Genomic DNA, 27,962 nt, shown 5'->3' with positions numbered 1-27,962 from the left:
AAAACCTTTTGTCAACTGACCAAACCAGCAACTGTTTTTTAAATAGATAGATCTAAATTGGGTATTCCTCTTGATTGTATGCAGACCATGAAAGGACATATGGATAATTTAAATGTGGGACACTATTGTCTAACCAATCTTTTCATTCAACAACTCAGCAAGATTAGAATATGCAAAAGTATTTGTACAGATTGCTTTAATGTAAGTCATGCTGCTGATCCTTAATGCTGATTTTTTTTTTTTTTTTTAAAGTAATCTATTTTACAAACTTAGTCATTTATGTATGTAGCAGACACTTTTATCCCTGTCCACCATGGTTCGGAAGTTTAGAAAAGCTACTCATTTACTTTCTCTTGACAGCAAGCAATGGATTCTGCCTGCAACAATAAAGTAATAAACTGGGCCTTGATTGATTTGTAGATGTAATTACCGTGGCATTGTTTTGTTAATAGCTTTATTTTCCTGTGCTTTCAAACCACATCTACTGCCACTCTCACAAGAAATTACCCTTAAAGGTCAAAGACTCTAGCCCCCGAGGGTGAATCATAGGTCCAAGGTTACATGGAAATGGGAGACTGACTGCTTCTCAATGACATCTGAAAATCTGCTCCCGAAAACAATATTCTTTGATGGATCCTGCAGTCTATGAACCAAGGGTTAAAGAATGGCTGCAAATCATCAACAGGCTACAGGGGGTCAAAGCAACTCTTAAAAAGCCTGAACTCTTAAAAAAAAAAAAAAAAGGCACTAAAAAAATGAACACATTAATCATTAACAACTTTGACTCAGTTGGAGAGTAAGGAAAACAATAAATATATAATATAATCAACACAAACACTTACTTCACTGATGGTCAATGAATTATTCCTACGCTGCATTACTCATCTAGGGGAAAGATCTTAAAGTAGAGCTATATATATATATATATATATATATATATATAAATTAAAAAAATATATATATAAAAAAACAGGGAACAACCAGTAACTGCCCTAATGACAAACCATAGAAGGCTAACACTGCCATCTTGTGGACATCCTTTAATATATATTTGCTTTCAATTGAGGTTCAAATGTTAATGCTGCTTCTTATCAAATCATTTTATTTGTTTATTTTAGTCAAATATATATGAATGCTTCCTTCTTGAAGAGGGCTTCTGGGAAAAATGTTTACAGAAAAATCTATTCATCTAAATAAAACTGCAAAAAAAAAAGAAAAAAAAATCAACCATTGTAACATGATGATACAGGGAAAGACAATTTTAGTTTGTGCCATGGGATGACATTTTGACAATACAAAATAACCATCATAATTCATAGTGATAAAACATGATCCTCTTTTGTCCAATGCATTTAAGAGGATTACATGATTAAATCCTTTAAAGTTCCTGAAGATATTAGGAAATTTTCCATCCATAATTTTTCTGTCTGATGATTCAAGGAGTTATGTAGGTTTTTTTTTTTTTTTGCAGTAAAGGCACAAAGCAGTAAAGCCCCCCCAAAAGTGCATCCTTTTCTTTTCTTTCTTTTTTTTTTTTGGAAAGACATTGGTCCCAATTGGCAGTTCTCTTTATCCATGCCACTTATGCAAAAGGAAAAAAATATATCAATAAAACCATAAAGTGATTATAATTAAAGTGTACAGGTCTAATTAATTTCTCTAATAAAAAAAGCATACTGAAACCTACAGTCAGATGGGATCTACAGTTTAGAAAATACAGTGGGCCTTTCTAAAGATTCAGCAGTGTATGACATCCTAATGGAGAACTTGTTTGGGGGCAGCTAAGGTCAGACTTCTACAGAGGATACAGCTCAGATTTAATCTTTCCCTGTCTGAAACTACTCTGCATGCTGAAGCAGGACAGGACTGCCAGTAGTCTGAGAATGGTTGAAATGTTGGGAAAAGATTGGATGTCCGAAGTTTTGAGAGTGCCAATAACAGTGTCGGGCAGATGTTGGTGAGATGCAATGGGGTCTTGCCATCTGTCCCTCCACTTCTGCAGCTCATTCTTGAGGGAGCCTGGATCAGGTAGGTAATCCTGGAAAACCTTGACAAACTCAATGTTCTTGCAGCATCCTTCCACTCTGGACATGACATAAGGCACAACCTGCAAGCAGTGAAGAGCAGACAGAATATCCTGGGAGAGCCCTTCCACTTCAGCAATACAGTGCTCAATGGTCCCTTTACTGATATCCTCTCTGTAGTGCACATTCACGGGTGGCTGTAGTGAAAGATGCATTGTGACCTGCAGCTTTGAAGCTAATGCAAATGCCTCTTGAAACCAGGTTTGATGGTGTGAGTCAATACTGTTCTTCAGTTTACGGAGAGAGGACAGTAAATTAGACTGGCTGTTTATAGCTTGATACACATCATAGGAATTTCCCTGAAGTCTCTGGCATAGGTTTTTGGTGAGCCTCGATATGTTTTTCATGATCACAACGGTCAAGATGAAATCAAAGTTTTGGATGGCAGAAAGGAAGCTCTGAGCCTGTGATGTGTTAGCCTCATTGTCATGGTTACCTTTCATCTCATTCAAACAAAGGCAGATGGCCTCTAGAATGTCTGTAGAAAGTTCCAGAATCTCATGACTCATTGCCCATTGATTGCTGCTTAGCTTGGCTTTCAGCTCATTGGCCTTCTTTTCGTCCTGTTGGAACAAATGTACAACAGCTTTCTCTAAATTTTCCCGTCGCTGAACATCATCAGAGAACCACCTTAACAGCTGCTCCAAGCACTCAAAACTATGCATTATCTCTCTTAGGGAGGACGAACTGGCTAATAAAGCCCTCAGAGTTATAGGGTTCAGGACACCAAAAGCATGAGGGAGTCTCTGGGAAAGCAAAGCTGAAGCCTGTCTCATCTGAGAGACGGAGGCACTGGGTCTTGTCAAGGTCTGACCTCTACAGAATGTCAAGTTTAAACCCCACTTCTCAGAGAGAACAAAGGTCAGAGTATCCACAAATGAAGCAATGTTTGTGACAAGGGGGATAAGGGCTAAAATATTTTCACACTGAACATCTTGCTTGTCAAGGTAGTGTATTCCTACAGGGATGTATGGTTGGCCATGAATTTCACACTCTTCCTCAGTCACTATGGTAAAGAACTTTATGTCACAAAGTTCTTTGATTAATTCCTCTCGGGCAGCGGTATCATAGAGGGTCAGAACTGGTAGTTCAGGACCAGTGCTATCCAGGGTAGCTACTTTGTCGGTGCCGTCCTGAACTGTTGTTTTAGACTGGTCTGTGCCTTCTAAATCTGGTGCTGTGGAATGATCAGTACTATCATGTGAAGCAGGTGTGGAATAGTCATTAATATAGGGCCGAACAGGGTCAGTGTGTACTGCCGCAGTTAATGGGTCATTTGGAGCTGCTGAACTGAACTGTTCTGTGTTATATTCTGCAGCTACTTTAGGCTGGTCAGGACAAGCCTGATCCTCTGCTTTGGACTGATCAATTCCACTTGTATTCCCTGGTACTATCTGATCAGTTCCACCCTGACTAAGTGACATAAACTCATCAGGTACACTCTGATTACATGTACCTGAAAGACTAGTTCCGCCTTGAGGTTCAACTACAGCCTGATCATTTTCACAGCATTCATCTGCCATGGGCTGATCAGTTCCACTTTGATCCCCTGACAGTATCTGACCAGTTTCACCTAGGCCTTCTACTGTGTGCTGATGATTTGCAACTTGATCTCTTAATGACTGGTCAATTCCAGACTCATCAACTACCATGAGTGGATCGGATCCACATTGATAATCTAATACCAACTGACTGGTTTCATCTTCATTCACTACCTCAATTTCTGTCTGAGCATCTTCGTTTTGAACCTCTACTATAGAATGATCAGTTTCAACTTGACCAACTGCCACAAACTGATCAGGTACACTTTGATCTCCTGTTACTGACTGACCAGTTCTATTTTTCTCTGCTGTTACAGACTGGTCATTTTCAGAGTCATCAACTACCATGAGCTGATCAGACCCACTTTGATCAACTAATACCAACTGAATATTTGCACTCTCATGTGCCAACCCCATTTCTGTCTGACCAGCCTCATTTTGACCCTCTACTATAGAATGATCAGTGTCAACTTCACCAACTGCCATAAAGTTAAGAGATGCATGTTGACTTCCTATTACTGACTGACAGGTTTCACTTTGATCTGCGGTTACAGACTGATCATTTCCAGATTCAACTACCATGAGGTGCTCAGATCCACTTTGATCCCCTGATAATAACTGACCAGTTCCACCTTCGTGTGCTAACCCAATTTCTGTTTGACCAGCCTTTTCTTGACTCTTTACTACAGAATGATCAGTTTCAACTTGACCAACTACCACAAATTGATCCGCTACAATCTGGTCTCCTGTTACTGACTGACCAATTCCATTCTGATTTGCTATTACGGACTGATCATTTCCAGAGTCATCAACTACCATGAGTGGATCAGATCCACCTTGATCCCCTGATACTAATTTACCAGGTGAACCTACATTTGCTAAACCTGTTTCTGTCCGGCCAGCCTCATCTTGACCCTCTACTATAGAATGAACAATTTCAACTTGACCAACTGTCATGAACTGATCAGTAACACTTTTATCTGCTGTTACAGACTGATAATTTGCAGTGTCAACAACCACAAGCTGCTCAGATTCACTTTGATCCTCTGATACTAACGGACTAGTTCCATCTTCATTTGCTATTTCTGTCTGACCAGCCTCACCCTGACCTGCTACTACTGAATGTTCAGTTTCCACTTGACAAACTACCATAAAATGATCAGCAACACTTTCATCTCCAGTTACTGATTGGCTAGTTCCACATTTATCTGCTAAAATGGACTGAACATTTTTAGAGTCATCAACTGCCGCAAGTTGATCAGATCCAATTTGAGCCCCTGTTACAAAATGAGCAGTTCCCCCTTCATCTCCTAAACCTGTTACTATCTGAAAAAATTCTTCCTGTCCTTCTACTACAAAATGATCAGTTTCAACTTGACCAACTGCTAACTGCTCAGCTACACTATGCTGTGTTGCTGGCTGGTCAGTTCCACCCTGCTCTGCTGCAACAGACTGCTCATCTCCATTCTCATCAACTTCAAAGACCTGATCACCTTCTCTTTGATCCACAGAGACCACCTGATCATTTATGCCGTGACCAACTGCCCTAAGCGCAACAGATCCATTTTGATCCCTTGATACCAACTGACCAGTTCCCCCTTCATCTGCTAACCCTGTTACTGTGTGACAACCTTCATCTTGACCTTTTACTAAAGACTGATCAGTTTTGACTTGCCCAGCTTCCATGAATGTATCAGGTACTCTTTGTTCCCCTACTGCTGGCTGGCCAGTTCCACCTTGATCTGCAGCTACAAACTTTTCATTTCCACTCTGATCATCTTCCATGGGTTGATCGGTTTCATTTTGTTTGACTGATACTAACTGACTACATCTAACTTGCTGTTCTATTTCAGGCTCCTCAGTTCTACCTTGACCCATGGCCATCAACTGTTTAGATGCACTTTGATCTTCTGTTAGTGACATACCAATTCCACATTGATCAAGTACTTCAGAACTATCAGTTACATCTTGATCTGCCATCAGTTCACCAGTTTTATCTTGTTCAACTATTGTGGATTGTGTAGTGGCATCTTGGATGGATTCTGTCGGTTGGTCAAGTGATCTGGTCATCAGTGTGCTGCGAGCAGTAATGATCTGAACTGCAGTTGTGGGTTTATAAGAGCTGTCAAGAGTTAAAGATGACTGCTGGTCAGGTGTACTTATCATGGATGTTTCTTTGGCCAATTCTATATCAGTAGAGCCATTGGTTTCCATTGAAATTTCCTCTGAAGCAGAAGTGCTAACTTCTAAAGAAAGAAAGAAACATTTTTATGTAAGGAAAAACAAAAAGATAACACTATCTACATCTACTCATAACAATGTTCCTTAGTTATTGTTCATATTTTTATTCAACATTAAAAACATTTAAATGTTGAAAATAACTGACCAACAACAGCCTCCTTTGCCACATGTGGAAAATCAGAACAATTTGTATCCACAGTGATCTGTTGTGGAGCCATGGCAATCACCTCTGAGGAAGGATAGGAAAGAGTGTCAAAATGCAATCAAATAGCTTAGTTTATGTCCCACTTCTAAAGTTAACATTATTTCTACCATTTACGATTATAATAAAATTGAGGGCCCATTTGTGCCACTCAAAAATGTATGTAAGGAACAAGTCGATAATTAAAACGTTTTAACTTTAAATTGTAATGAGATTTTTTTTTTTTTTTTTTTTTTTTTTTTTATAAATAATGAGAATTTTAATTTTTGGGTGAACTATTCCTTTAAGGCTAAAAGTAGCTCCTAATGTGGAAATTTAGGAGCAACTCTTAAAAATTAGGGGCGTCAATCCTAATTTTAGGGTTCGTAAAATGTTCATCTAAGAGTAATTCATGAAGCATTTTAACGTTAAAAGTAGCACCTAGGCCTGGGTAGCTCAGCGACTATTGACGCTGACTACCACTCCCCTGGAGTCTTGAGTTCGAATTCAGGGTGTGCTGAGAGACTCCAGCCAGGTCTCCTAAGCAACCAATTGGCCCGGTTGCTAGGGAGGGTAGAGTCACATGGGGTAACCTCCCCATGCTGTGAGTCTCCGCAGTGTCACGCACAGCACGCCATGTGATAAGATGCGCGGATTAACGGTCTCAGAAGCGGAGGCAACTGAGAATTGTCCTCCGCCACCCGGATTGAGGTGAGTAACCGCACCACCATGAGGACCTAGTAAGTAGTGGGAATTGGGCATTCCAAAACTGGGGAGAAAAGGGGATAAAAAAAAAAAAAAAGTAGCTCCTAAACCCACGATAGCTCAGAAGTCCTCCTGAGGAAATCTAAATCCATAAGAGTGACTCACAAACAATACGAAGCACGGCTGCTGCTGTCAATCCACATTAAAAACAATATATAGTAATATTCTTATGACATTGACCTTTTAAAAAGGTATCGCCTGAATCATAATTGAGTCAATGTATTTTAATAATATAATATTATAATATCATAAATATTAAAAAAATATTATAATGCTGACATAGATACCTTTTTAAAGGTCAATCTATCCATTCATCCATCCTACTGTATGTATGTATTTGTATCGTCTGTGTCTTAGCTGACAAATAGCGCAGTTCCCTGTCTATCAATCACTGAGGGCAATTTAAAAGAGCACGCCAATAAAACGTGACATCATCCATTGCAACAAGGTCAACTCCACCATATGCTTATCTTAAGATTTCCTTAGTAAAACTTGCTCTTAGCAGTTTTGAGAATAGGTTTTAAGCAAAAACGTCTAGCTAGGAACTCTTTGGAGAACTCCTATTAGTAAGATAAAAATCTTTGTGAATACAGACCCAGTGCTTTATCTTTATTTTATCATTTGTAACATAAAGGTTATAGATTAAAATGATGGATTTACTTACCACTTTCCATTCTCAGGTGATTGACTCTTGCTTTTACCTACATATATAAACAACGAAAACAAAATTAAAACAGAACCGGGCTCTTTCTGGAACACTTATTTATTTATCAGTTGATATTAATGCAAAATGTATGGCTTCTGAATTTGAAAATTTGTTAAATCTACATTTCTAAACGAGATGTACTGAAAAGGATTTTACCACACCTGAGCAAGAAATTGATGACTCTCTGGATCACTCTCCATGCATTTCTCAATCACTTCATCCAGGCTCTGCAGTGTCTGGCGATGCATAAGAAACAGAACTGCATCGGTCTTACTACCCCTACTGAAGATACCATCTCTGAGTAAAGTCCTCATGGAGTTCAGAGTGGTCTTCATTAGATCACACTCCATGCTAATGCTAGGCAACACAGCCACTAGCTTAAGAAGGGTTGCAACATTTGGAAGGTTTTTGGCTTCACTGTGGAGCAATGTCTCAGAAATAGAGGTGGGAGGACAAACATCTTGGTACTTCTCCCTCCATACTGTGGCCCAGGTGTTAATGTCTTCCTCAGCTGTTTCTGGTTCAGGAAGATCACTCAAGTAGATGGTGTGCAATTTGTCTGTGGATTCTGGGAGAATGGGTAGAGGGTTACAGGTAGGCAGCAGGGACAAAACCTTTAGAGCTTTCAAGTGATTCTCTGAGAAGTTAAATTTCATTTCTTCAATTAAACCATTTAGAACTGGTATGCTAACTGTTTCCTTGTAGAACACTTCCGGAGACTCGTGGCCACTGACAGATTCTGGATATAAAAGCAATCCTGTGACCTTAGCAGCAAGTTCCACTGCCTCCTCAAACCAGGTAGAATGCACTGCACTCACATTTTCCAACATCTTGCTTAGAGAATCTATTATTGGCACAATCTTCTCAAGCTCGCAAATAATGTCAGCAGGGTTTCCACAGCGAAACACAGTGCTGCAGTTCCTCAAGGGAGCACAGGCGTTCTTTAAAATTACTAGGGGGATTACAAAATCAGCCTGCCTGATAGCTGTGGACAGGGTCTGAGCATGCAATGACATGCTGCTACTCCATGACCCCAAGGGATTGGTGCTCACTGAATCAAAGCAGTTCAGGGCTCCCTCCAGCATGTCCACCAGAATATCAAAGAAGTCTTCTCTCTTCTTCCATCTGGACCAACAGGTTTCTGGGATCTCTGCAAGTGCTTCACGTGGGGTATTTAGAAGCCCATCCATGGTCTTGGCAAGCTCACTCTCTAGTCTGGGTGACTGGTCGAAAAATTGTAACAGATCTTCAGCTATCTCTAGAACCTTTGTGATGGAGGTATTCTTTAGGCTTAAAGCCAGCCAATAGGCAAGTCCACAAGACTCACTGGGTGTGTTCACAGCTAATGGATAGCCCTCTAGAAAGTCCAAGGCCATCTTCCTGAGACTTTGGCTCCCTGTACCTATGCACATGATGGACTGGCCACGACAGCAGCCCATCTGAAGTCCCCATTCATCCTCAAGAGTGGCTGACAGGGCCTTTGCTTGCAAATTTACATCAGAGCTTTCATCAAAAGGCAGAAAACCTATGAGCTCCACTTTAGGAATGCAGTCATTCACATATCTAACGAAGACTGGTAGGAACTTTGTCTCGCCCACTGAGATAGCTCTATCAGTGATGATGGAAAAGAAAGGGGAGTCCTGAACTTCAGTGATGATCGTTTCTCTTATGGCTTTCACGATGCTTTGCAGCATTTCCTCCTCTGAAAACAACTTCCCTTCTTCCTGAACCCAATGACATGAGGCAAGCTTCTGAACCACATCATCTTGCTCCTCTTTACTGAGGTCAATCAATGTGCAGTTTCTCCTTGCAAGCATAGCTGCCTGTTTGAAGACTTTTACAAAGTTATGCATGTTGTTTGCTGGCTCAACAGAATCGCCATTCTTATCCACAGTCTGCTTCTCTTCAACAGAATTTATGTGTTGCTCCTCAGTCACAACTTCAGCTGTGTTTTCAGACTGCTGCCGAGACTCTGTACTCTCTGCTGCCTTTTTGTGGATGTCTTCTTCTAGAAATAGTAAACATAAGTTCTGATAATGGATACGGCACTTAAAGTGAAACACAAATATTCTAACATTTAAGTTTGAAATACAGATTGTTAAATGAAACCTGGACTCAAGTGCAAGGTCAGTTCCAAACAATAACATACCTTTTATTGCCATTTCAGAATTCATCTCTTGTGTTCTGGATTCTTTGCCCTGCAAAAATAATTACTACTTAAGAACAATACTTACATAAATACATCAACTAACAACTGATGTGAAGCAATTTTATACCTAAAACAATTAAAAAAAGATCAATATGCAGATATTTACCCGAGGACATTTTTGACAAGATATACAACTTGATAAGTGTTGTACTTTTAAAAACACTTATCCCAATCGTTATTAACACAATTATTTAATTTTACAAACCTGCTGAGTTTCCATGTCCTCTGCTCCATCTTTGTGGTTGTCATCTGCAATGTTGGCAAAGAAAGCATTAATGATTTGAACTGATGATGCCATATGTTAGCTGCTTAGGATAATAGTAACGGTGCTGTTAAGCATATTACTGCACATTCCATTGATAAATTCCATTAATACTGCATATCCATTGAAAAATATTTTCTTTAAACATTCATACATTTTTTTTTTCCCCAAGAGATGAACTTTAAGTTTCAGCTACATTAAAATGACAGAACAATTCAGATGTTAAGTTATTATACTGAAAGATTAAAAAAATTGCAAAAAAGAATGGATGACATACCCTCTGTTTTTATTTCAGCAGTTCTCACTAAAGTTTTGGATTCTTTGTCCTGTGGAGTAAAAAGAACATTAGAAACTCAGCATGTTATTTTATCAATACGTTTCAGAGGCCTTAATATATTAACGTTAGCTGACATTTAAATTAGAAGCCTAATTGGTGTGCTTTCCAATTCACTGTGAGTTGGTCTTCTGTTTAATTTTGTCTGGCGTAATATCATTGGGAGACCAAAAGAGGGTGTTATAACATTTACTGAAGCTGGTTGCGGGTAGGACAAGGCACAGTCCAAACTAAGTTGTGGATCTAGTCACCATACACACAAACGTTACGAAGGTTTTGTACTTATTCAAGCATGAACGGTGACGTTGATGAGTTTGCAGTTTAGTGTATGAAACTGTTGTAACTGCGCAAAGTGAATGATTATAAATTATGCAATTTCTCTGCATGCAGCCTTGAAGAGGTTTCATTCAAGCTGTCAAACCACAAAAAGACATACTTGTAACTGAAAATACATTGTGCAGGCTATATAAAAGATACGTATATACAATATATCATACAGTGATGGATAGAGTAAATAATCTGTCCTTTGATAATGATTTGAGTTGATTTTAATGGAAAACTGCGAGTTGAGCTCCATGGCGAAGCAGAATGTTTAACAGCCTCCGGAGACGGCGAGCATCAGCCTGTACCTTCATAGAAGATAACTGTTTCTAATTTTAGAACGCGCCATGTTGTCCACCAGACGCGTCCTTTGTGCAGCCCCCTTTAATTTACCCTGCCGTTTACACTTTAGCAAAGTTGTGTTGAGAATTTTTTTTGAAGAGACCAGGACTATTGTGCAATGAGCTGCCCTTTTTTATATCTGAAAAAATGCCAATAAACTGCATATTGAAAAGCATCTGGAAAATTTGCATTAAGGTGGCATCGATCCAAAGCCTGTTGGAAACACCTTTAGAAAGCAAATAAAATATTTCAAAACTGATATAAATATGGATCCTTACCAGGCATATGCCCTCCAGAGTCTTAGGTGTGACATTTAAGCACCGAGTAACCATCCTGTCTAGGTCTCTGTCAAAGTCAGTGCCCATCTGAAGCATGGCTAACCACGGTGATCTATCCTTAGGCGAGGTGTTGCTCAAGTAGTCTTGATACATTGCATGACGCTTCACATTGCCGCAATATTCCAGAGCCGTGCTCGGCAACACGCACATAATCTTCAGCAACGTATTGATGTTTACAAAGTACTGCATGAGTGGTAGGCGCAAAGTCTCGAAAATGGTCTCTGGTATGTTTACACTAATCACTTTTGTTTTCCACTTAACTTTCCAGCAACTGAGCTCAGTAAAAAAGTTGTCGGGATCCGGAAGGTCACTGACGTACAATGGAGGTTTTGACTTGAGTGTTTCAAAAACATAGCTCATCGTAACAGAGCTCGGAACCAAGGACAAAAGGTTCAGTGCCTCCTTGTGATCATCAGAAAAATAGTCCTTCACCATGTTTATGAGGTGATCAACTAAAGGGACACTTGTTGCGTCTTTGTAGTACGTACCTGGCTTCAAGAGGCTGTCCCTTGGAACTGTCACACTATCAGGCACTTTAACCTGCACACCCAGATTCTGAGCAAAAGCACAAGCTTCATCAAACCAGTTTTGATGGAAAACCTTGATGTTGGTCTTCACCCGGTTGAGCGTGGCCACAATGCCACTGATCTGAGAGAGCTGTGAGGCAGCACTAAAATGGTCTTTCTGTAGTGCTGCACTCAGTTCTCTAGTGAAGGACGAGGCATTTTTCAGTGCAACAATTGCCACGATGAAGTCGAAGTCCTGAATCAACTGAAGTAGTCTCTTGGCTCGGTTGGCTACTGCCAAACTCCATTTTTGTGGCGTGCCGTTATAAATATTTTCGAGACACTCAGCCAAAGGCTCTAGAATCTGAGCAAAGACTTCATAAGAGTCATGCTTCTCCAGCCAAGAGGAGCAGAATTTTCCTTGAAGCTCCTGGATTTTCTCATAGCTCTCTCTCAGGCCTATGGCTAAGACCTGATCTAATTGTTTCTCAAGGGAAGGAGTGCTGCGGAAATATGACACTATCTCCTCTAATGTATCAATGGCTCTGATGATTGTGGCAACAGGAACTGACCTTGACCACCAGGTATTGAAAGAGTAACATGAGAAGTGTGTGCATATAGCAAGTGGATACTTCTCCTGTATTTTGCATGCAAAGGCTTTGAGCTTGTAGGACACTTCACCAGAGCCAAGGTAAGCTTGACCCCTACAGTAGCTCAAATCCAGATGCCACTCTTTAGTGATGACATCAAAAAGTTGTTCACACATGGCCTCTGTGTCGAAAGTAACCTCGACAAATCCCATAAGCTCAAGGCGCATGACATCAAAACTGTCAACAAATCTGAGGAACATGGGTAAGTAGTCTGTCTCTCCAAGCCTGACAACTCGGTCAATAAAAAGGGAGAAGAATGAATTTCCAACCTCGGAAAGAATTCTTTCCCTGACAACATCCTCACACACTTTAAGGACTTCAGTCATCTCAGATTTTGTCACGTATTCCACTTCTTGATCTTGATCACCATGAGATTGTCTGCTTTGCCTGCTAAAGGCTGCAGTGACAGCAGCCTTTAATGCAGATTTCAAAGCCTCTTTATCAGTTTCTGAGCACTCTTGCAGCTTTTGTCTCTCAGCTTCCATATTTAAAGTCATCTCTCTTGGTTCTTCCATATCTTCTTCAGCAATGTAATTTGCACTTGTTTCTGGAACTGTTCAGGTGTTGGAGTAAAAAAAAAAAGAAAAAAAAAAAAAAAGTCAACAACACACCTGCTTATATTTAAAACTTTTGTTCAATTCAAGTTTAAGGGATCGTTCACCCAAACATTAACATTCCGTCATCATTTGTTTACAAAACCGAAATTACTATCTTCTGAGGAACACAAAAGGAGATTCAGTCACCATTCTCTTTCAATGTATGGAAAAAAAGATGCAATGAAATTAAATGCTGACTGACAAAAATTCTCTTTTTGTGTTCCACGGTAGAAATAAAGTCATAGATGTTTAGAACTGTATCAGGGCTCAGAGTAAATGACAGAACTTTTATTTTTGGCTGAACTATTCCCTCTTATTCATGTAAAAATCAGTGTTAAAATTGTTAAAGAGAAACAAAGTCATAGGTAAAAGAAGTTTTACCTGATGGCTGAACTTCCATTGCTTCATCCTAATGACAAACAAGAGGGTAAGAATGGTTAAAAGCCTCCTAGAATTTGATTTTGGCATTGCTTATCTCCACAAATTCAAAAACACATAAGGATTTAAAAATAAATTTACCTCATGCAACTGCTCCAGGATTTCTGGATATTTCTTAATATACGCCTCCACCATTTCCTCAATGCTGAAGTGTACGTCTTGATTGACATAAACAAAGGCCAAATTGGACAGTCTCCTTTCCACTGGTACCTCCTTCATATAGGAGCGATACCTGTCCAGCACCATCTCATACTGCCCATACACATCTGCTTCAGCTTTGATGCATGGGATGGTACCCAGCACCCTCAACAGACTTTGTATATTTGGGTAAAAGCCTATATCTGGGATCTTTAGGGTTGCATTTACATTGGTGGGAAGAATCCTTCGCTTGCTAGCATGCTTCCATTTAACTTCCCAACAGCCCAGCTCATCATAAAATGAGTCAGGTCGAGCCAAGTTATTCAGGTTAGCATCAGCAACTTTATCTTTGCGGATGCTAAAATTGTGGTCAGCCATGTATGATGGCACCAATGACAACCATCGTAGGATTCTTATCATTTCAGGGCCAAGGACTCTTTTGACTTCATCAACAAGGTATTGCAAGACCTTCTTACTCAGTGCTTCCCTGTAGTAATCCTCCAATGAGGTCTGGGTATTCTCTGCACCTTCACCGTTTGTCACCAACTCCACTGGCAAACTGACTGGCACACCCAAATTCTTAGCTCTGCCCAGTGCATCAGAGAACCACTTCCTATGAAAAATTGCAATCTCCTGCATATGTTTGGTGAGAAGCTTTAAGGCGTTCGAGATGGTATATTGTAAAGTGCTGCTGACACTGATTATTCCCCTGAGACTAGGGTTCAGGATGCTTACACAACACAATGTACTCTTCAAGACCACAAGAGTAATGATGAAATTAAAATTCTTTAGCTTCTCTCTAAGTTTTAGAAGCGCTTCGACAGTGTCTGCGTCTACATTTGAAAGGGCACTGGTGCACATCTCTCCAATGCTGTTCAAAACGGGCTCCAAGATTTCAAGCATCGTCTGGAAAGCATCAGTGCCGTATTCCCAATGGTTCTGGCAAGCATCCTTGATTCTATCCACCTCACCTTTGATGTGGCCATATGAAGCAGTGATCTTGGCATCAAGCTTCTTCGCCAGAGTTTCCGACTGCCTAATAATGGCGGCGACCTCCTCAACAGTATTAACAACGTCTTGAATTGAAAGGATTGGTATGGAGCGAATCAACCACACATTGAAGGCGTAAGGTTCACAGGGGGATAACACCACCTGTGGAAAATCCCGCAGCATCCTGCAGGCGAGCTCCTTCAACTTAAGACACATGCTACCGGTTGACAGGTATGTAAACCCGCGGCAGTGCTCCATTCGCAGGCCCCACTTATTGCGGATTTCAGATATAAGCATTAGAAACAGATTTTCAGAGTCAACGTCACAGGGAAGGAATCCCATAAGGTGCTTTTGCGGGAAGCCCACACCTGTCATGGAGCGGACAAACACAGGGATCTGGTCCTTGCCCTCAATGTTTATCTTGTCTTCGAGGAGTATGGAGAAAAAGCGTGCAAGGCGCAAGCCATTGCGAATCTCCTCCCGCATAACATCCTCGCCTAAGGTGAGCACTTCTTTCCAGTCAATCTTCTCTGCACATATGGCATTGGCAGAGAGTGGTCCAGCTGGGTCTTTCCCCAGTGGTTTGGCAGGGGTGAGAGTTGCATTGTTGCGGATGCTGAAACCAGTCAAGGCTAAAGTCTCTTTGAAGTAGTCTTTCAAAGTTTCCTTGGCTTTGGAAATAGCAGGATCCTCCTTCTCCGATTCATCATGTACAGGAGGATTTTGCGTTTCGATGTTCTCACCAGGGTCACTCTCAACTTTAACTTCTGTTGTTATTTCAGAGAGTTTTGAGTTATCTGTGGTACCTTTTAAAATAGAACACAAAAACTAAGAACAGGTTCTCTCACTTTTTTTTTTCACTAAAGAAGAGAGAATCAAAAATGCTAACATGACAATGCATTATGTACCTTTAGTTTTCTTTGTGACAACTGGTTCCTCTCCAGTCTGAAAATAAAAACTTAAAATTACTTACATGTATGATCATGTGTTTGTAATACACACACTCAGTCCTGTTTCACACATCTTGTGCAAGTAGCACTGCAGCTTAACTACATTCAGTACTTTACATGCACAGTTAAAATTGAGCACTAGCTTTTTTTTTTTTATGCGTAGTCAGACAGTGCTCGTCTGTCTGTACAAGTATACATGATACAATGCGTAATAGACAATTAAAAGGAAAGATGTCAGTGTAAGAAATGTTAAATACAAGCTGCTCATCACCTCTGTCTTTCAGAGCTTGTGCACAACAATGAGGCCTATTGTGATCTGATAAACGTGTTTACATGCTGGATGGAGCTGAGCTACAATTGCATTATCTGACTTTGTTAGTCAGATTTGGCTAAAATAAACTGGTACGATTTAAGTCAGACTAAAGCGTTTCCATGACGTTTTAAAAAGACTAATTATTGCTTTATTCTTAAATCATATTTAGATAAATGGGTTAAATGTACTGAATAACAGGCGCATGTAGAGCTTTCACACTAACAGCATTTCTACTGTGTAACCGAACTGTAACTCTACAACATGATTTCTGAGTTACCACAAAGAGAATTTCCTTTGATAACAGCCATAATTTGTAAAATGGTGTTTTTGTTGTTGCTTCATAAAAGGTTATGTTGCAAAAACTTGCATTGATAAATAGGTCTACAGTGCATTACTGACTTTAGGTCCGCTATGCACAGCAAAAATAGGCTCAGCGCCAAAACTCTTCTTGAAGCTATGCACCACCGCACTGCTTATGTGCTGCAACCTATCAATATGGGCAGCAGCATTAATGCATAAATTAATAAACATTACCCCTTTTAGTTTTCTTCTTACTGAGCAAAACCTATTTTTATTCTGCACACCCTTCAGCCACCTGAACAAAAACACTCCATGTACCAGACCCTAGCAGTGTTCACCGTGCCATCATAAAAACAAAACATCTATTGCTGTTTATTTCTCTGTTAGGCTATTTATCACATTTTGGTTGATAAATAGGCAATGCATTACTGTTGTTATGCTTTCTTAACTTGCTTTGTTAAAATAAGTTGTTTTCTCGAGACCTAAACAAAACGAAAGACAGAAAAATGTGGGCTTCTTTATGTTTGGAAGCTATTTCTTTGCAATTCCACTTGGTGCCGAAATGAACTTGAAATCTCTGTACGGTTACTGTACTGGGATGCAATCCTTGCCTCGAGAATTAAATAGTGCTGCATATTTCAGCACAAGAGTTGCATATTGAAAATCAATGAATATGCAGACTGACTCCAGGTGATAACCATACATTTAGTTCTGATTCAAGAAATCTCTAGTATTTTTCACATATTTTTTAACCTGTCTTCTGCATGGATCCTGTTTTTTGCACAGGAGTAACATCAGAACATCAGCACAGAAGCACACACAATGCTTAGGACTGGCATTGCAAATTACCATAATTATATGAATGTAATTTGTAAATACATTTAAACCGATTCAAAATTAAAATCAGGTAAGTATAAAACATACACTATAATACAGTATTAACAAAAACAAAAAAACAAAAAAAAAAGAGACTTTTTGCAAATCTAACATGAATTGTGAATCAAATACTCACTGTCTCTATTGTTCTTTTCCTGCTGCTATTTTGTGCCATCTCCTGGTTGGTTGTAAAGTCAAATATAGTAGGAACTGCATCATCCTTCAAAACAGACTTCAGATCGCTCTAAAATAAAAATAAAAAAAGAGGTTTTACACATTACTATTTAATGGTAATAGACAAAGGGAAAAAGAATATACCAGTTATATTTGTCTGCTTTAAAAGAAAGTGTCTACAACACTAAGCCATAGAAATATTACAATATAACAAGTAAAAAAAAGATAGAAAATCTTGCACTGTTAGCGGGGTAAGTTGAATCATTGAATGTGTTAACATTTTACCAATCAAATAAAATACGAACATAAATATATTATACAAAACTAAACAACTATCAAGAATAAGGGAAATAAATGAAATATGGAATGTTGCTCTCTCCTTGCAGCTCCCCAAATTTTGTGAAGCTTAGGCTGCTTCTTCAATGCATAACTCTGGCAGGTTAGTCTTTGCTAGCACTCCCTCCAATTCTTGAAATAATTTTGGCCCACAAATCAATTTTTTTAACATGACTAACAGAATTTCCTGCATTTCAATGGAAAGCTACCTCTATAAGTTGAGACACTGGCATACCGCACTGAAAGTAATTTGGGAAAATGCATCATTAAATAGGCCTACATCAAGGTTAACCTTAAGCCCCCTAGATTTGCTTTCAACTTATTTTACCTTCCATGTAGAAAATGTACTTTGAGAAAAATCAATTCTCAAGTACTTCTCTCTATCACAGGTGACCATTGCTAAAAATGATAACATGACAAAATTTGTGCAGTTTCCTAAGTTAAGGCAACACAGTTTACCCCACTAACCCATATGAAATAAATCAAATAGTTCTGTTCACATATATCAAAGAGAGTTTACCAGGTGCATATATATATATATATATATATATATATATATAAAAACAAAACAGAATATGCACCCCAAATCATTCACACTTACTTGTTGACATATCACTGACGCCTCAAAATGTTTGGAGCACAATTTGTAGTTGCTGTGTAAAAATGCAGGGGTTTTGCTCTCAAGATCTGTTCTGCGACAGTTTCCTACCCATTGTTTACATCTAAAAATAAAAATTAGGTTACTGCAGTAGTGCAAATGCAAAAGTGATAGCAGTAATAAAACAATTTTTTTTTCGAGAATTACGGGGTGAAATCATGCATATATGTTTGATAAACATCCGAATAGCCTGTTTGACACCCAAGTGCTACGATTAAAGAAAAATCCAGCAAAGCACAGCCATAAATATATCTAGTACACAATGTATTCGAAGGGAATTAAATTCCTGCCATTTTGGGAAGGGCCTGATGATGGCGAACGTGTACTGGACTCATTTGCTTACAGTAACCCCCATAAAAGTTACAACACTCACTTTGGAAAAAACCCCCCGCTAAAGATGATTTCAGACACTGCCAACTAAAAAAAAAATAAAAAATAAAATAAAAAAAAATCCACAGAAAAACGTTACATAACCACAATAATGAAACTTCATATTAAACATAAGCTTGCGAAAAGGGGTACCATGCATTCAATGAATCATTGCAAGAGGGGGGCAGAAGCTAACCAGCTAACAAATAATGCTAATTTGCTCACCCTGGGCTTGAATAAAAATCTTAGCAGGCTAGAAATAATAATAATAATAATAAACATTAATAAGAAAGAATTTACTCCCAAAAAAATCTGCACTCACCGATCCGGATCCAGCGGGAACCTAAAGAAGAAAACGTTGGACTGGTCCGTACTCGGCTTGCAGTTTGCAGCAGCACAGCAGTCGGGCATTTTGGACTCAAATCAAAATGAATACCGCATTGCACGAATCCTGCAACGCAAAGAAGCCTCAAATCGCAAAAAGACGTTACATAGACGGTACACTTTCGAAAGCTCGAGTGCTAGTTTGTATCATCGCATGCATTCTATTGGAACTTGCTCGAGGCCGAAATGTTGCTACTTTAAAACCGAATCAACAACCAGGAAGAACACCTATGTGGAGCGGAAATAGATACTTAGACTATATTGAGGACCAATCCCCCCCAAAAGATATTGTTTTAGTCTATCACCATCTCTAGTTCCTTTATTCATACATGCCCAGAATAAACGAATACTGTAAATGCTGCATTACTGTTGGTAACTAAATACGGGGAAGAAGAAAAAATTAACATTTAAAAAAAAAAAAAAAACAATTTCCCCTTCACAAGGCGCCAAGATTTATTTATTTTTAACCCACGTGAACAACTGAGGTTACACCCCTTGAATAACATTGGTATGGTCTGGAAATAAGCGAAAATACAGTAACATTATTTGAACATTTTGATGAGTAAAACTTATTTTAGGATTTGCTTATTTAGTAAGATCTTAGAACATATCAAGTTAAATTTTTGATATCTTAATGCAGCAATCACATTCACAGGCCTCAGGGTGTCTCAATACTCAAATACAAAAATGCATTTGATGTATGGCAATAATAGTGTTTAGGAAATTCATATAAAAGAAATGTCTGTGTGCACATACAGTACACATATAGTAATAATACATGTAATAACACAGAAATAGTGTTCAAAAGTTATTTATTTTACCAGACTGAAATAAAACTAGAATTGATTTAATATTGAATGACACCAGTGATATACAAACATTTTTGCAAAAATGTGTCAAAGATAGCTAAATATGATAAGAAATTGTATTAGAAAAAGCATGCAAAATAATATTAACAAACAATTTAAGACACAATGATGAAGTTTGTAATCAAAAGATACATTTTTGCAAATCAATTCAAATGTAACATTTTAAGAACATTAGTGGGACAATAAGAAAAGGCTCAAGTCAAAAATTACAACTGCTCCTCATACTGCCATACACTGATCAACCACATTAAAACCACCTGCCTAATATTGTTTAGGTCCCCCTCGTGCCGCCAAAGATGCTATTCTGAGATGCTATACTTCTCACCCCAATTGTACAGAGTGGTTATCTGAGTTACCGTAGACTTTGTCAGTTCGAACCAGTCTGGCCATTCTCTGTTGACCCCTCTCATGAACAAGGTGTTTCCATCCACAAAACTGCCGCTCACAGGATGTTTCTTTTTTGGCACTATTCTGAGTAAATTCTAGAGACTATTGTGTGTGAAAATCCCAGGAGATCAGCAGTTACAGAAACTCAAACCAGCCCATCTGGCACCAACAATCATGCCACAGTCCAAATCACTGAGATCACATTTTCTCCCCATTCTGATGGTTGATGTTAACATTAACTGAAGCTCCTGACCCATATCTGCATGATTTTATGCACTGCACTGCTGCCACACGATTGGCTGATTAGATAATCGCATGGATTATTGTTGGTGCCAGACGGGCTGGTTTGAGTATTTCTGTAACTGCTGATCTCCTCAGATTTTCACACACACAACATTCTGTAGAATTTACTCCAAATGGTGCCAAAAACAAAAAACATCCAGTAATCTGCAGTTCTGCAGATGGAAACGCCTTGTAAATGAGAGAGGTCAACAGAGAATGGCTAGACTGGTTTGAACTGACAAAGTCTACAGTAACTCAGACAACCAATCTGTACAATTGTGGTGAGAATAGCGCGGGTTGGCACTGTTTTGGCGGCATGACGGGGACCTACGCAATATTAGGCATGTGGTTTTAATGTTGTGTCTGATCGGTGTATATTAGCCTGTATTGATCCATGCAATCAGTCATGTTTCTCAGTTGGCTCACTATCTGGATACATTTTCAGGTATGTCTCCACCATGATGTCCAAATCATGCCGAATGCCGCAGTTAATATTAACCAGGGCCAGACTCTTATTTCTGTGATGCACAGGTGTATCTTCAAGGTACACTTTCAGCCGCTGCTTTGCAGTGCTGTATTGGCCATTTGTCAAAGCAAAAACTGGCAGGTTGTACAGGACTTTCAGTAGAGCACACACGTTGGGAAAGAACTTCACATCGGACAGCTGAAGTGTCTCATAGATGGTAGATGGCAGTACAACATCTTTAGTGCCATGTTTCCATTTAATCTTCCAGCAGTGCAACTCTGCAGGAAAGTTGTCTGGGTTTGGCAGGTCATTTTTGTAAATGTCTGCAGTGGTCTCCTCTGCTGTGTTGAACTTCAGCTGCCCCATGATGGCAGGGACCAGTGATAAGGACTTCAAGGCCTTCAGATGATTTTCAGAAAAAAGGTCAGACAGCTCCTTGATGACATGGGTGACTACGGGAATGGTGACGTGTTCTTTGAAGTAGGTATCGGGTTGGATTTCCTCACCAGAAGCTGGTCGTTTTCTGAAGTACAGCCTGGGTATTTTTACTGGTATTTCAAGGGCTGCAGCCAGGTTGACAGCCTCTTCGAACCAGAACTCATGGTATACCTCAAGATTCTCAAACACTTCATTTAGTGAATGCAGAACTGCAGTTAGACTGCTAGATGCAAAGAAGACCTCATTCGTTTGCCCTTGAAGATTCTTGCCAAAGGCTCTGGTGAAGGACAGGGTGTTTTTCAACACAACTAATGTCATAACAAATTCAAAATCAGCCAGTGCCTCTGATATGACAAAGGCATTGTGTGCCACTTTATTGCTCCATTTGTGATCTTCATTGTCATGGACACTATCCATACAGAGCAGAAGAGACTCCAGGAGGTCAACAGCCACTTCAAATGTATCATGCTGCTCTGTCCATTTGGAGTAACATGCCTCCTTGAGAATGTTGGTTTTCTCATCATTTCCTTGGTAGTAGATCAAAATGGCATTTTCCAATTGATTCTGCAATAAGGGCGATTTACTGAAAAATGCATCCAACTTTTTCAGTGTAGACATGACAAGATGCACTCCAGTGAAGTTCATACTGTTTGCCAGGCAGATGTTTAGAGAGCCATTGGAGCAGGGGGTGAGGACCGCTAGCGGGTGTAACTCAGATATTCTGGCCGCCACTGCCTTGACCTTCATAGCTGACACACCAGAGCACAAATATGCCAGCCCTCTGCAATACTGCATGTCCAGGCCACATTTCTCTGTCACTTCAGCAATAAGCCTCTCGGTTATGGCCTCCACATCACCTTCAAAAAGCAAGAACCCAATAAATGCTTCCTGAAGGCAGTTGCTCTTGTCCACAAAGCGTGCAAACAATGGGAGATGGCTGTCTCCGACGATCTCAGCCAGGTTGTCAAAAATCAATGAGAAGAATCGACCCTCTTTAATTTCAGTTAATAGCTCTTGATGGATGCATTTTTCACTCACTTCCAGTATCTGCTGTAACTGAGTAGAGGAGCAGTACTCCACGTTTACGGCTGACATCTCAAACTTCCTCCTGAGAAATTCATCGCCTGCATTGATGCGGTACTCCAACAGTGCCTGGAAGTTGCTGGGAGTGAAGCTTTTGGGCTCTTTTTCAGAGTGCCCATGCAGAGGGATGTTCTGCGTGCCCATCATCACAACAATATCAAACAGAGACTTGAGAGACTCTTTGTTCAGCATTTCTTCATCATAAGTCTGGGGGCCACTGTCAGCCCCATCACCATTGTTGCTTTCATTGATCTCTTGGGTCGTTGTCTCATAATTATCTTTGGCTTCCTCAGCTTGGGACTCCGCTGAGAACAGAGTGAAAATAGGATTTACAAAATAGAACGTAGTGCATGCAAAGGAAAAAGTTCATATTGTACTGAAAAAGGTAAGTTCTGAATGATAACACACAAAAAAAAAAAAAAAAAAAAAAAATCACAAAAACTACTCACTTTTACTCTTCTTTGCTCCAGGGGCTTCATTATTTTCTGTCTGTTAAAAACATACCAAATTCTTTAACCACTCACATTCAGTATTTAAGCAGAATTAAAAGCATAAGAAACATGAAAATTATGTTTCCAATTATGTCCCTTGCAACTCTTGTGTTGTTCCAAACCCGTATGACCTTCTATCTTCTGTGGAACACAAAAGGGGATGTTAAGGCAGAATGTTATCTTCAGTCACCATTCACTTTCATTGCATCTTTTTTCAATACAATAAAAAAAAAAAAAAAAAAAAAAAAAAAAAAGTGACTAAGGCTGTCAGTCCCTGACCCTGCCTTTTCTGCTCCGCTGAAGAAAAAAGTCATACAGGGTAAGGATGTCCTGATACTATTTTTGGAGACTGGGTACGCGTACCAATACTTATTTTTTGGTACTCGATAAAACAGAATTACAGATACTTGATTTTTGTTTTATTTTTTGTAATGTTGCAGTATTCAATGCTCTTAAGATTTCAAAGTTTGCAGATGTTTGTTTTTTTATATAGTACTGCCATGTAGTCATGCTACTAAGCTAATGACTAAACTTTATTTTTTTATATAATTTGTATCAGAACATGTCTTCACGGACGAAATGGTCCCACACAGCACTCTTTGTAGCTGTACACTTCGTATTTCCCAATCTTTCGGACTAAGAGGAAGACGGTGGTTAACTCATTAAAAAGCGACCTGGAGTGTACGTAACATACCCTAATAAATGCATCAAATTACCTCTTTTTAGTTGTTTCCTCTAAAAACAGCAATAATTTTCAACCGATAGTGTTAGCCGAACAAATTGTTTGGTGATTTCAATCACTGTGCAGCCGGCTTCACATATTCATTTTGAAGAGTGTAGAACATGTAAACTGTAATTTATTTCATTAAATTGCAGCCTTTGTGGTTTAATATTCACATTAGGACATATCACGATTTTAATTTGTGTGCTGAATTTTTACACTACGACATTTTTACATCAGATGGTATTGTTTTTTTTTTTTTTTGTATTGGAGCATTTTTACAAGTATATGTAAATGCAGTATCGGAACGTCCCTCATACAGGGTTTGGAACAACATGAGGGTGAGCACATGATTCTTTTAAGGTGATTTTAGGGGCCGTTTACACGACAACGTTTTCAACTAAAAACAGAAAACTTTTTATGCATTTTGGCTGTTCGTTTACAAGACAATGCCGTTTTGGGGCCTGAAAACGCAAACTTTTGAAAACGGGTTTCAAAGTGCTGGTTTTTTGGAAACGATGCCGTTATTGTCTCCGTGTAAACATACAAAAACGCGAATTTGTGAAAACGATGACGTCATGCGCACGCGTATTACGTGTTATATAAAGAATGATGGATTGATAGGCATCAGTTTGAGATGTATAATTATCAATATGAATACTGTCTGTGCAAATAACAATAACCAACAATTTATTCATTTGGAGTGTTTTGTATGGATTCAGATGGGAAAAATGTATTTGTATTTTAAATGTTATTTATTTATTTACTTAATTTTATTTGATGTACCTTTACCCTGCAATTCATTCACCCACCGCTTATGTATATAGCCTATAGACAGAGATGTGATGCCATGTACAGTATTCAATGATATGCTTAGAATATGAAAACATGAGGCAGTGAAAATGCATGTTAGATCGAATGTACACAAGACCTCTCTCTCCGTCAGAAGATATCCATATATGAGTTCTGTCTGATATCCAAAACCAGTCAGCATCAACAGCTTGTTATGTTAACTTACTCTCCTACCAGCCCAAAAGTCAGCAGGGGGAATACAGAAGAAGGCAGGAGACAAAGTGATGGTAAAAATGAGCAGAGTTTGTTGAATAATCTCGAGAGTTCAGCCTATTGGCATGCGCGCGAGTACTTCAAAACAATGCGCGAGACATTCAAAACTACAATGGCGGACTACAGGACTGTGTTTATGCTTCTCCAGTAAAGTAATTGTAGTAATAAAGAAACCTCTTCGTCCGTCCAGACAAAACTGCTCGATGCTTTCACCATCTTCATTGTTTGTATTCACCGCTCTGTGGAAGAATGCTTATGTGCGCAGGCGCGTAGTGTTTCTTTACAAAGTGGCATCACCAATTACTGGCCCGGCATGCATAATACAGCGTTTTTAGTCATTTTCACGGATCCGTGTGAACAGGGATTGTTTTGACAACACTGTCGTCTGTACGCGAAACTTTTCAAAAACGCAAAGGATAAACTTTTCCGTTTTTAGTACATCGTTGTCGTGTAAACGTACCCTTAATAAGAGACAGGCATAATAAACACACAGAATAACAACCCATAGATTCAACTATACACAGCAACACTTACTTTCTTATTCGACCGTTTGCGGCAAGGATCGTCAAATATAGTTGGTATTGCATTATTCTTCAATACCGTCCTGAAAGGGCTCTGGATCAAAATCAAAATAATGTGCAATACAGAAAGTCACAGATTTTTTAAATTTTTTAATTATAGATCAGCAGATGACATGACATGTCAAGGCAGTGTTAAAGAGGCTATACTCAGGGTTGGGGAGTAACGGAATACATGTAATGGGATTACGTATTTAAAATACAAAATATAAGTAACTGTATTCCACTACAGTTACAATTTAAATCATTGGTAATTAGAATACAGTTACATTCAAAAAGTATTTTGATTACTGAAGAGATTACTTTGCATTTTATTGTCATTTGTTTCATTTAATATTTAGTCCTTTCAGATGGAAAACATTTATACATATAAATGATGCGATCCAAAGTGCATTTGAACAGCGGTGAAACACTTTCTTACGATGTGTTACATTCATACGAGCAGACAGAGAAGTAAGTTTGAAGTAAGTTTGGAGCAGAAGAAATAGAAATAAACCTTGTGTAAATTGTCAGCTTTATGCTAAGCTAAAATGCTATTTCTAGCCATTTTACATGCACATGTTACCAGGCACCATTATATTTATTTATCAAGAAAATTCACGTTGGATCATAATTTCTTTTTTTCTAGTAAGACCTTTGATATTAGGGCAAAAATCTTATTCTTGATAATATTTCCTGTAAAAATATCTAAAAATCCTTAAAACAAGATCAATTTGATTAATCTTATTTTAGAAACAACACTGCATAAGATATTTATGTTTTTTAGAGAATGTATTTTAACATGTGTATTTTGTCTTACTGTACTGGCAGAGTTTTTATAGTCAAAACAAGTGAAAAAATCTACTAGTGCTGAAGAAGTAATCCAAAGTATTTAGAATACATTACTGACCTTGAGTAATCTAATGGAATACATTACAAATTACATTTTACAGCATGTATTCTGTAATCTGTAGTGGAATACATTTAAAAAGTAACCCTCCCAACCCTAGCTATACTTCATCTTTTTAATGTTTTTTTTTTTTTTTTTTTTAATTTCAAATGAACGCCACTGGTATGGTAATTCATACAAGATATAGTCCTTGTACAAGGCATATAAGATAGACCTAATGCAAAGACATTATATACTTTTAAGTGTCACTATATTGTCCAAATACATTTTGAGGCCTCTGTATACACAAATTCTAACCTAAAACCTTGATGTTGAAAAACATGTTAATGCCCATGTTATTTACAAACTCCCTAGATAATTAATAACTGAGCATGTAATGGATTACACCAAAAGATTAATAACATAACTTACAGGTTTGAATAGTAGGTTTGGTTCAAAGTGCCTGGCACATAGTCTGTGGTATCTGTTTAGATGTTCAGGTGATTTGTCTTTAAGGTCGAACCGATTGCAGTTTTCCACCCATTTCTTACATCTAGAGAAAAAAAACCCCAGACATTATGGCAGTTAAAGACACTGATACGCTGATAATTGCATTGCATCTCTGCAATACATACATGTGATCTGTGCAAAACATGCATTTGTGTTCCTTGTTGGGTTACTGTGTATTATTGTCTATAGTGTACATAGTGCATTTTTCTTCTTTACTTTTTGTATGTACTGTATGCTGTACTGTATAATGTAGATTGCGTCTGCCTGCTAATACATAACAATGGATCAATAAAACATATCAGACAGATTAGGACATTTAGTCTGTCTATCAACTATACGAGTAGACATTTTACAATCACATAAAGATATAATTAATAACTTTAACTTCCGACATACGTTGTAATAACGCGTTAGGCTAGCAAACAAACTTAATCTTTTCTTGTTCGTACATGAAAGCAAAGCAAGAATGGACAGCTTGCTAAACAACTCCCAGCTCCATAATAGTACCGTATGTAGCATGTATCCAGTATTGAATATCTGCGTGTGTCTGTAATATATACTTAATGTTGAATATAGACTAAATACAGTATATATTCAACCTAGTCATCAACCAGAGAGCTAACTGGCTTAAGCTTAAAATTGTACCTCTCCGGGTCCCGTGGAAACCTGAAGAACGCCAGCACCGAGGTCGTGCTGTTCCTGAAGCAGTTCTGCGCCGAGCAGAGATTAGGCATCTTGCGTTCACTCGTTGAATCTTAATAGCGAATCGCTGGAATGATATTCCGCGCAAAAAAAGATTCAAAAACGTACTTTTAGCGTCTAATAAATTGGTAAATTGATCGGCACGCTAGTGCTTTGAGTGGTCTGGAGGAGAAGCGCGTAGAGTTCGTCTCCATCCCACAATGCTTCGCTCGCGCATCTTGAGTTCAAAACATCAACCAATCAGCGTGCGTTTAGAAGAAACTGGCGCCAATTTGAAATGACACGTTTGAAAACGTGTATCAATTTCAGTGAGCAAGGTTGACACATGTATAGGAAATCTAAATCAATATTTAGCCTACATTATGTTGTAAAAAAAAAAATTGGGTGGAATATTGATATTGCACTAAAATACATTTTTTTATTAAGCTTTATGTCAGTGCATTGAACAAGGTTATAGTTGAAGCTTGTTTCAAATTAATAAACGGTGAATGCTGAATCTT

At 38.7% G+C, this 27,962-nt stretch overlaps 2 protein-coding genes across 3 annotated transcripts; both read right to left on the bottom strand.

The window, feature by feature from the left end:
* Positions 1-1,075: 1,075 nt before the first annotated feature.
* Positions 1,076-19,362, bottom strand: LOC127433990 (uncharacterized). 2 transcript variants are annotated; one of them, XM_051686397.1, is made up of 14 exons: positions 18,941-19,362; positions 18,193-18,313; positions 17,218-17,325; positions 15,551-15,587; positions 13,596-15,448; positions 13,458-13,485; positions 11,265-13,033; positions 10,267-10,315; positions 9,933-9,976; positions 9,668-9,716; positions 7,680-9,526; positions 7,477-7,513; positions 6,012-6,095; positions 1,076-5,871 (listed from the first exon to the last, which is right to left on the bottom strand). In XM_051686397.1, the coding sequence occupies exons 1-14, from the start codon at positions 19,027-19,029 to the stop codon at positions 1,796-1,798; spliced, it is 10,191 nt and encodes a 3,396-aa protein (XP_051542357.1). In that variant the 5' UTR covers positions 19,030-19,362; the 3' UTR covers positions 1,076-1,795. The 2 variants fall into 2 exon arrangements, with proteins under 2 accessions (XP_051542357.1, XP_051542358.1); XM_051686398.1 differs by having other exon boundaries at positions 7,680-9,523.
* Positions 19,363-20,307: 945 nt separating this feature from the next.
* On the bottom strand, positions 20,308-27,646 carry LOC127433994 (52 kDa repressor of the inhibitor of the protein kinase-like). Its single transcript, XM_051686403.1, has 5 exons — positions 27,406-27,646; positions 26,683-26,803; positions 25,339-25,419; positions 22,977-23,016; positions 20,308-22,832 (listed from the first exon to the last, which is right to left on the bottom strand). The coding sequence occupies exons 1-5, from the start codon at positions 27,492-27,494 to the stop codon at positions 20,941-20,943; spliced, it is 2,223 nt and encodes a 740-aa protein (XP_051542363.1). The 5' UTR covers positions 27,495-27,646; the 3' UTR covers positions 20,308-20,940.
* Between the last annotated feature and the right edge of the window lie 316 nt (positions 27,647-27,962).

The sequence above is a fragment of the Myxocyprinus asiaticus genome, chromosome 43 (genome assembly GCF_019703515.2).
Source record: "Myxocyprinus asiaticus isolate MX2 ecotype Aquarium Trade chromosome 43, UBuf_Myxa_2, whole genome shotgun sequence".
Classification (NCBI taxonomy): domain Eukaryota; kingdom Metazoa; phylum Chordata; class Actinopteri; order Cypriniformes; family Catostomidae; genus Myxocyprinus; species Myxocyprinus asiaticus.
Note: the sequence above shows the minus strand (reverse complement) of the source record. Positions and strands in the feature narration are given on the sequence as shown.